Here is a 9,163-nt window from a genome sequence, read left to right as displayed (position 1 = left end):
TGTAGCAAAACTTCACTACTAAAAAAGGGCAATAGTATCACTTGAGAAATGAAAAAAAAAAATTATTGACAGGCACAGAACAGTAGCTCAACTCCCACAGTTTGCAAAGGTAAATTCTGTTTGTGTTCCTGTCTCCCAGCACCTGGCACCTGGAAACACCTGCTGTCACCATCTCAACTGGGGCCAAGCCCCTGCACTGGGAAAGATCCTTCTGCACTGAACTGCCCAGACCAGGGAGGAACCTTCTTCTGCATCACAGAAGAAAGATTGCAAGAGCCCTAAAGTGGAAACTTAAAAACCCACTGAAGGAAATCAGATAAATATTTGCTATTACCCTGAGCTGGACCTGCTGACATGGTAATTACACCATTTTAATTTCTTTATTTGTTGGTGTTTGCATGTTTGTTTTGCCAGATTGAATCATGGAATCACCTGTAACAATCTTGAAAAGGGTGGCAGTTTCTATTGTGCAGTTTCTCCTCTCTAGGGTAAAAGAGAAATTTTTACTCTTTTTTAAGCAAAACCGCTGATTTGTGAATAATACCCCCAGGCTCCAAGACTTTTTTTCCTCTGTGTCATCAAGTTACCATATGCTGCTACAAGTTCCAGTAGCTTTTTGAAGAGACTGTACACTATTATTTATGTAGTTTAACTGCAAAACAAATTGAAGGTTTGAATTAAAATATTACTTTTTCATTTAGGACTGTGAGCTCTATAGCACATAAACTGGGAGCGTTTTCGATACAACATGAATACAGGAGAGAAAACAGTTTTCCAAGAATTTCTGACACACCAGGGCACTGTGGTAAAGACCTGCTGCTGGCCGAGGCAGACCCACGTGTGTGCCAAGTGTCCCTACCACATACGGACAGGGGAAGAAGCCAGAGTCCTATACAAAGAATTCCACAGGGTCTTTGGCTTCCCGCACAGACCCCCAGTGACTCCCCAAAACAGGCACCTTCTCTTCTATGAGCTGAGGAGCTTCTCGGGCAGAGTCCTCCAAAAAGGCCACGCCACAAACTGTAGTGCCCAAGGCAAGCACCCTGAGGCTGTGTTGTTCGAGACTGGCGCTTACCTGGATGCAGTCACAGCTGCCTGTGCAAGCATCAGCTGCATCACCCTCTACTCCAATTTCTCACCCTGCAACGAGGCTCAGCACTGCTGCGTGAAGAAAATGTTCAGCTTCCTGCTGAGGCACCCCCACATTTTGCTCTGCATCTACTTCTCTCAGCCCTATCCCTGCAGGGACAGTCTTCCCGGGGCTCTGCGGGACCTCTGCAGCCTCTGGCCCTGGGTGACCCTGCAGAGGCTTCCAGGAGGGGCATGGCCATACCTGCTCTACCACTTTGTGTGTGGCATCACGGGGGCAACCCCTTGTCACCCAGCTCTGCCAGCAGGTGCACAAAACCCACATCAAATTAACCTGACAGCAACTAAAACATATTTTAGGACAGCTTTTCCCCAGGGAATGCAGGGGAACCCAGCTGGACAGCAGAATTTAAAGGCCTTTTCCCCTCTCAGACTGGCCTCCCAGCAGCCTTTCCCAGCCATGAAAGGCAGTCTGTTTCCTCTGATGTCTCCAAGCCAAGGAGGGCTTTTCCCAGGTGTATTTCTGCCCTCTCAGAGGGAACAGCTATACCCCAGACCCAGAAATGTTGTAAGGCATTTAAAAATGCCAAAGGAGTGTGAAAAACGAGGTTCACTCTCCTGTTAGAATTTAAAGAGTTTAATATAAAGACAATAAGAGACACATAAAATAAAGCAAAGGGATAACAGCCAGGTGCCTTGGCGCTCTGCCAAGAGCACACCTGATGCTCGAGGTGAGTCCTTTTTATACCATTTTTACTGTCTGTTCTCTATTCATATTAAAACTTTTCCAGGAACTGTTCTGCATGGCCACTCCTTGGGTCCGCCTTTTTAGAGCATGCGTAGTCTTCGGCCTTGTGGTTTTATTTCTTTTGATTCTTGGGGGTGGGCTCGCTAGGTAAGAGTCGATGGTAGGGTGGATCTCTTAATTCTCCAGACAGTCAGGGCTGATTGCAGCTTTGGCCTCTTTGCCCCCCGGGCAGAGCGGTGATAAGGGCTCTCGGACCCTCCTGGCCGCCCGTTCTCCGGGCAGAGTAGCCTTTGGGCCCTTTTGTTCTCTGGACAAAGTGTTGATTAGCAGCTTCTCGGGCCTTATCCTCTGCTGGCTTGGAGGTTATCTTACTTGCTCACACTTGCTAACATTCTTGCTAAAACGAGAGAAAACTACATCCACACAGCAAAAAGCATTTCTAACATTATATAATATCTAATACTTTGCGAGAAGCCAATACTATAATATATGTTTATAACAGGAGTAATTCAGTGGAAGTCCTCATTCTGAAGTGTTTCCCCATGGCACACACCTGCTCTGAGGATAGCACAGATCCATCCACTTTTTGGTGTGAAACTGAGATCACAGATAGCAAAAAACACCAATAAAGTCCCCTCCTGCCAAATCTAACCCATGGAATAACTCTGGGTTTCAAATAACTGATTATGAACATATTTTTGTTTTAATCCTCTACCTTAAAAGCCAGAGCAGTAAGCCCCAAACCCCAAGTGCTCCCTGCCCATGGCAGGCAGTTGGAACTACATGACCTTTAAAGGTCCCTTCCTACCCAAACCATTCTGTGACTCCCTGACAGTCTATTTACCTCCTGCAATTAATTTGTCACCCTTAAGCCAATTTCCAGAAGAAAAATGCCAGCAATCCCCAAGCTACAACCACAGTTACAGCTGGACTGCAGCTTCCCAAGCTGAGACAACTTTGGTGGAACACGTGACATATCATAAATTCCTCCTCTGTCAAGAAGGTGGTCCTGCAGGTAGGGCTGATACAGGAATAAATTTCCCCACCAGCTGTTTTCTTCATAATAAGGGGGGAGAGGTGGGGGGGTGGTGGGTGTAATATATGCATATATATGAAAGGAATGAGAAGGAGGTGTCTTTACAAACAAACTGTGGGCCTGCTGGTAGATAAAGCCAGATACTGAAAGGTGAAAGAAGAAATGGGAGGAACCATAAATTCCATCGGAATTCCACTAATTGACACAGTCAGTTACTCACTCAAGGCCTTGCAAAATCCCTGGACTTGTAGAAAAAGAACAGAGACACAAAGAAGAAGAAAAGGGGGGCGGGGGGAGGGGTACACATTAGGAGGGGGTCTGTATTAGGCGATTTGGGAAGTCTGTACCTCTCAAGTACTTCAGCCAGTGGGGAAAGAGAGTGTCATGGTTTGATGCTGGCCAAAGACCAGGCACCTACAAAAGCTGTTTGCTCACTTTCTCTTTCTCTCAGCTTGGTAGAGGAGAGGGGAAAAAAATTAACAAAAGGCTCATGAGTTGAGATGAGGATTGGGAGAAAACACTCTAAGGGCAAAACAGATTCAAATTTAAAGGTATAAAGTAAATTTATTATTAACAGAGTCAGAGGAGGACAATGAGAAGTAAAATAAGCTTTAAAACACCTTTTCCCCCCCAGCCCCTCCCTCCTTCCCACCGACAGTGCAGGGAGACAGGGCATGGAGGTTTGGTCAGTTCGTTACTTGGGATCTTCTTCTGTTCGCTCAGGGAGAGGACTCTTTGCTATGCCATAGGGTCTCTCCCATGAGCAGTCTTCCCAAAACTGCTGTGGTGTGGGTCACTCATCCACAGTGTGCAGTCTTTTAAGGAAAGCCTGCTCTAGTTTGGAAGCAGGGGCTCTCTCTCTCTCTTCGGGTCTCCCACTGGATCACCCTCTGGTATCCATCTGCTCCAGCGTGAGCACTTCTCCCACGGGCTGCAAGTGGATCTCTGCATCCCCCGTGGACTTCCTGGATTACAGGGGGACAGTTTGTTTCACCATCATCCTCACCATGGCTTGCAGAGGAATTTAGATTCTGATGTTTGGAGCACCTCTTTCCCCTCTTTTCACTGACCTTGGTGCCACCATGTTGTTCTCCTTCACATGTCCTCACTTCCTTCTCTTTCTCTGACTAGAAGAAAAATTGCTGCTTGTAGGTATCACTGTCAACAAGTTTCACTAATTCAAAGATTCTTGCAGCATCTCGCAGTGCCAAGAGGTTGATCTCATCTAGGTTCTGCGTCGGGGAACCGCTTGCCGTGTTTCTGCTGCTGGCCACGTGGCCCCGCTGCCACCGCACAGACAGTGGCGGCCGCTGCAGTGCTGGTGCTGTTTAACGCCTCTCTTCATGTGGGGCGCTGGGAAGGAGAAGACGCCAATGCCGCCCCTGCCTTTCTGCCCGCAGCACGGCTGGCTAGGGACGGCCAGACAGGCAAGGCTCTCTGTGGGCCATGCTGAGATGGAGGTGGCCACGGTGGTGCATCACACCACACTGCCCGGGATGGGCCCAACAGCAGCATCTTGCCACCCCTGGAAAAAACTGCATGTGCACTCTTTTGATTTTCTTCTTGAATATGTCATCTCAGAGGCATTATCAGCCTCTCTAACTGGACCAGCAGCAAGTCCATCTTCAGAGCCATCAGAGATTGTCTCTGTCGGACATGGTGGAAGCTTCCAGCAGCTTCTCACAGAAGCCACCTCTGTGGCCCTCCCCCGCTACCAAAAAATCAGGCCATGCCAAATCAACACAGAGAGAGGGAAATGTGGCCGGGAAATTAGGATAAAAAGGAGGCTGCCTCTTCCAACAACTTGAGAGACCCCATGGGAAATGCCCCATGGCCTCTCCTTTATTCAAATAAAGTTATAGTGCTCCTCTGTCTCCTCTTTGCACATAAACCTCTGGTGTTTGTGGATTAGTTTTCCTAACAAATTTGGGTGCTTTTGTCCGGGATCCTTCCACCATTCAGGGCAGAAGGCAGTGAGCGGAGCTGAAGGTGCCCCTCACCCAGTTTCAGTGATCAGCTCCCCTTGGTGGCAGCTGGCATGGGGTGATTGATTGGGTTCCTGAGACTGTCTGGGAGACAGATGAGTGGTGGAGCAGGGGGGTCCATGAAGAGTCCACAGGGAAGGACCACTGAAAATCTCACCAGTGAGTACAATGGGATCTTCAGAGAGTAAACCTGAGAGGGCACTCATGGAGGTTAGCACAGGTAAACCTGAGAGAGCACCCATGGAGGGTAGCACAGGTAAACCTGAGATGGCACCCATGGAGGGTAGCAAAGGTAAAGCTCAGAAGGGGCCCTGGCAAAAGAGGTGATGATCCCAAAATATCTCCAAAGAATCCCTTGGAAGAATGTTGAGTTGGTTTACACATTCTTCCACAGGTAATTAAGGACATGGATGCCCAAAGGGGGCAATAAGGGAAAGTTGAGAAAGGGTCTCGACAATCCATGCCCAGGGGGGCAATAAGGGGAGTTGAGGAAGGGTCTTGACAACAGGGGATGAACGGATGGTGTTGGTATGTTGGGAAGGGATTGGTTGAAGGCTAGTGTGGAGAAATATGGTTGAGGCAAGGAGTGGCAGGACTCGGTGCAGAGGTATGAGACTGGGAGCACAGGCTGGGGGCCTGTGGGGAGGTGCGGGGTTGGGCCGGGGCTGTGGGGCAGCCAGGGCTCAGCGCTGGGTGGTTCCTGACCCTGCTGCCCCCCCCCCAGGCAGGGCCAGCAGTGGCCCCTGGCCTCCATGAGGCTGTGGGACACCCCAGCCACCAGTGGTGCTGCCGGCCATGCCCGTTGGTTGTGCCGGGGGGGTGGCAGGACAGGGACTGGCTTTAGTATACAGTGTATGGTGAGGAGGGTGAGCACAAGGAGGAGGAGGAGGAAGCAGTATCTGGGAAATGCAAATTGTACGTGGAAGGATTTTCTTTTAAAGATTTTGTTTGGTTCACTGGAGAAATGAATGATTTTGAGCTGTGGGAGAATAAGCACCCACAGGCAGTAGCAGGGGGGACTACAGGAAGGGCAGAATAAACCCCTAGATTAACTGGTTAGAAAGATACAGCAAGTGTATGTAAGAAGGGATGAGGAAAAGGTGAAGGCAAAGGCGAAGGCAAAGGCAAAGGCAAAGGTGATGGCAGAGTTTTTACAGCCCCAGAGGGATAAACTGCAGGGCCCAAGGGGTCCCCCAGGACAGAAGGGATGGAGTCGGCCACAAGTGACTGGCAGAAGCATTCTCTCCTCATCAGAGGAGAGCCAACCCAAACAGTGGTTGGGAAGGAATCAGTGTGCTATCTGCAGGGCAGAGGGACATTGGAAGCAGCAATGTCCATGGAGATTAATTGCTAGGGGTGTTAGGGGCTCCCATTATACCAGGGACCCACCACACTGGAGGCCTCGATAACTTTTAAGGTGGGTCCGGACTGAGAGGAGCCTGGTAGATACAGGGGCCTCTCGATCCACTTTGAATTTTATCCCTAAGGGGGGAGAATTGTCAAAAAGATCTTTGATTATTCAAGGGGTGAGTGGAAAGGATAAGCAGATGCATTTAATTCAACTATTAGTAGATGTGAGGAATAGGTTTGAAATGCAGGAATTTCTGTTTGTTCCTCATTGTGATTGTAATTTACTGGGAAGAGATTTGATGGCTAAAGTAGGAATGCAAATTAATATTGTGAAAAATGATACAGAGGCTAACGCTGTGGTAACTTTGTGTAAAATGTCTGAGAAGGCTTGTGCTGAAATACACCCAGAAGTGTGGGCAGTCGCAGGGAAATATGGAAAATTAGATATAGAGCCTCTCCAAATTCCTTTGAAGCAACCAGGACAAGTGGTGTCTAAAAGCAGTACCCTCTTTCAAGGTAGGGAAGGAAGGGGTTACATCCTGTCATTGAGTCCCCCTGCTAAAGGCAGGGCTTTTGGAGCCAGGTATATTTCCCTATAACACTCCTATATCCTGCCGGTTAAGAAACCAGATGGAACCTTGTCTTGGTTTGAAAGACAGGTGTCTGCTAAGGGAGGCAGAAGCCTCCCTTGGAACGGCAGATGTAACCCCTTTCCCTCCGAGTTATTATAATTTTGAAATCAAGGGGGCTTTTAGGCAAAGATGTGGGAAATAGGAATAACAGTTCTTTACTATTATATATCTGTATGTGTATAAACAGTCAAACAAACAACAATAACTATGGCAGTAACAGCAAACAATCACAAACCCAGTCCCAGCCTTCTCGGCTGTCAGGCCCTTTCCCCTCGGGTGCAGTTCCGCTCGCAGCCGGCAGGGGCGCTGGCGGCTCCCGGTGAGCAGGGCAGGTGCGATGGTTCCCCCGCGGCTGCAGGGGGCGCTCCGGAGCGAGCTCGGGGAGCATGCGGCAGTGGTGGCCTGGGATCCCGGGAAAGGATGGAACAAAAAAGCTTCACAAACCCCTGGGCAGCCGATCCCGGTGTCCGGCCGGACCCTCGGGAACAGCAGGCTGGAATGGCAGGGACAAGCACAAATCCCGGGTGGCAGACGCGGTGTATCCAAGCGGGGAACCCCCCGGAGGTCTGGTCAGGCAGGGTGAGCAGGGCTACAACACAGCGAAGGCTCGAAACAGCGGCGCGGCAGGGCGGCCACAGCCCGGCTCCTGGCGGGGCAGGGAAGGTGGCTTTGGGATCCCGGTGTTGTTTCCAGCAGAAGGAAAAGCGGCCGAAAAGAACCAGCAGCTCCTCTCTCTCCGAATGCCAAGACCGAACTGACCCCACACCCAGGTGAAACAAAAGAGTAGCCAGGCACACCCCACCTTCAGTGGGTAGCTCTTTGTTTTCTTAAGTAACCAGCAATTTGTTGTCTTAGTAACAGGATGGGGGAAAATTCCTTTAACAGAAAAAAAACCTAGAACTCCTAAAAAACCCCAACAAACCTACAGAATGGTGCAGGATTTAAGAATAATAAATGAAATTGTCAGACCAAGGCATCTCACAGTTCCAGATCCCTACACCATCCTGAATCAAATCCCTTCTTCACATGAGTATTATTCAGTACTGAACTTGAAGGATGCTTTCTGGGGGTGTCTGATTACAGAGGACAGTAAACAGTATTTTGCCTTTGAGTGGGAACAGGAGGAAGGAGGGAAAATGGTAAAACAACAATTGACATGGACAGTCCTACTGCAGGGATATAGAGAGTCACCAGTTTTGTTTGGGCAAGCCTTGCAGAAAATATTAAGAGAGTTTACTCCACCCTCGGGAGTTAGGCTGTTGCAGTGGGTGGATGATTTGCTTTTATCAGGGGAACAGGAAAAGGTGGTTGAAGAAGCTACTGTGAAGCTGCTTAATTTTCTTGCTAAAAAGGATCTTAGAGTGTTTGAAAAGAAAGTGCAATTGGTAGAAAAACAAATGTTTGGGGTACATTTTGACTGCAGGTCTACAGTGTATTGATCCAGAAAGAATACAAGGAATTTTACAAGTACCATTACCCTCGACTAAAAAAAGAGTTATGGCAGTTTTTCAGGGTTGGTAGAGTACTGCAGAGCATGAATTGAGGATTTTTCTGTTTTAGCCAGACCTTTATATGACTTTTAAACCCAAAACAGTCCTAATGTTGTGGCATGGACACTCGAAGGAGAGAAGGCTTTAGAAAATTGAAAGACAAATTGATTAATTCCCCAGTCTTATCTCTTCCAGACTCAGAAAAGGAATTTGAGTTATATGCGGATGTTAAACAGGGCCATGCTAAAGGAATTTTGGTACAAGAGCACAGGGGAACACGGCAGCCTGTTGGTTTTTTTTCTAGGTTGTTAGACCCAGTGACCAGAGGCTGGCCTCATTGTCTGCAGAATTGTGCATCCACAACTTTAATGGTAACTGAGGCCCAAAAACTGACAATAGGAGGATATCTGATTGTTAAAGTTTCACATCAAGTTAAAGCTTTGTTAACCGAAAGTGGATGACCAGCGCTCAGTTATTACAGTATGAATCTTGTTTAATGGAACAAGAGGACTTACAACTGGGAAGCAGTGAAGGGTTTAACCCAGTCTCCTGTCTGAACTGCCCTGAAGAGGGGAGCCAAGAAAAAACCCATGACTGCATTCAAGTGATAGATCTCCAGACCCAGACTACGGAAGACTTAGAAGACACTCCATGGCCTGAGGGAGAAAATGTGTTTATTGATGGGCCTTCAAGAGTGATAGAAAGAAAGTGAGTTACAGGATACACTATCATTAAGGGAAGGGAATTAGAGGAAGGGAAGAGATTATCCCCACGTGGTCAGCTCAGACAGCGGAGCTGTGTGCGCCTGTAAGAGCCTGTGAATTATATCAGGA

The 9,163-nt window shown here is 48.3% G+C and overlaps 1 protein-coding gene across 1 annotated transcript; it reads left to right on the top strand.

The window, feature by feature from the left end:
- The first annotated feature begins 748 nt into the window (after positions 1-748).
- Positions 749-3,901, top strand: APOBEC4 (apolipoprotein B mRNA editing enzyme catalytic polypeptide like 4). Its single transcript, XM_039556136.1, has 2 exons — positions 749-1,683; positions 3,784-3,901. The coding sequence occupies exons 1-2, from the start codon at positions 749-751 to the stop codon at positions 3,899-3,901; spliced, it is 1,053 nt and encodes a 350-aa protein (XP_039412070.1).
- The last annotated feature ends 5,262 nt before the right edge of the window (positions 3,902-9,163 follow it).

Source organism: Corvus cornix, chromosome 8 (genome assembly GCF_000738735.6).
Source record: "Corvus cornix cornix isolate S_Up_H32 chromosome 8, ASM73873v5, whole genome shotgun sequence".
Lineage (NCBI taxonomy): Eukaryota > Metazoa > Chordata > Aves > Passeriformes > Corvidae > Corvus > Corvus cornix.
The sequence above is the reverse complement of the archived record's forward strand: the minus strand, read 5'-3'. Positions and strand labels throughout refer to the sequence as shown.

What these genes read in the sequence shown, in the direction of transcription:
- APOBEC4 (XM_039556136.1), top strand. Translation starts at nt 749, where the DNA reads ATGAATACAGGAGAGAAAACAGTTTTCCAAGAATTTCTGACACACCAG. An exon ending in CATTTAAAAATGCCAAAGGA is followed by an intron (nt 1,684 to 3,783) that starts GTGTGAAAAACG and finishes CATCTGCTCCAG; the next exon opens with CGTGAGCACTTCTCCCACGG.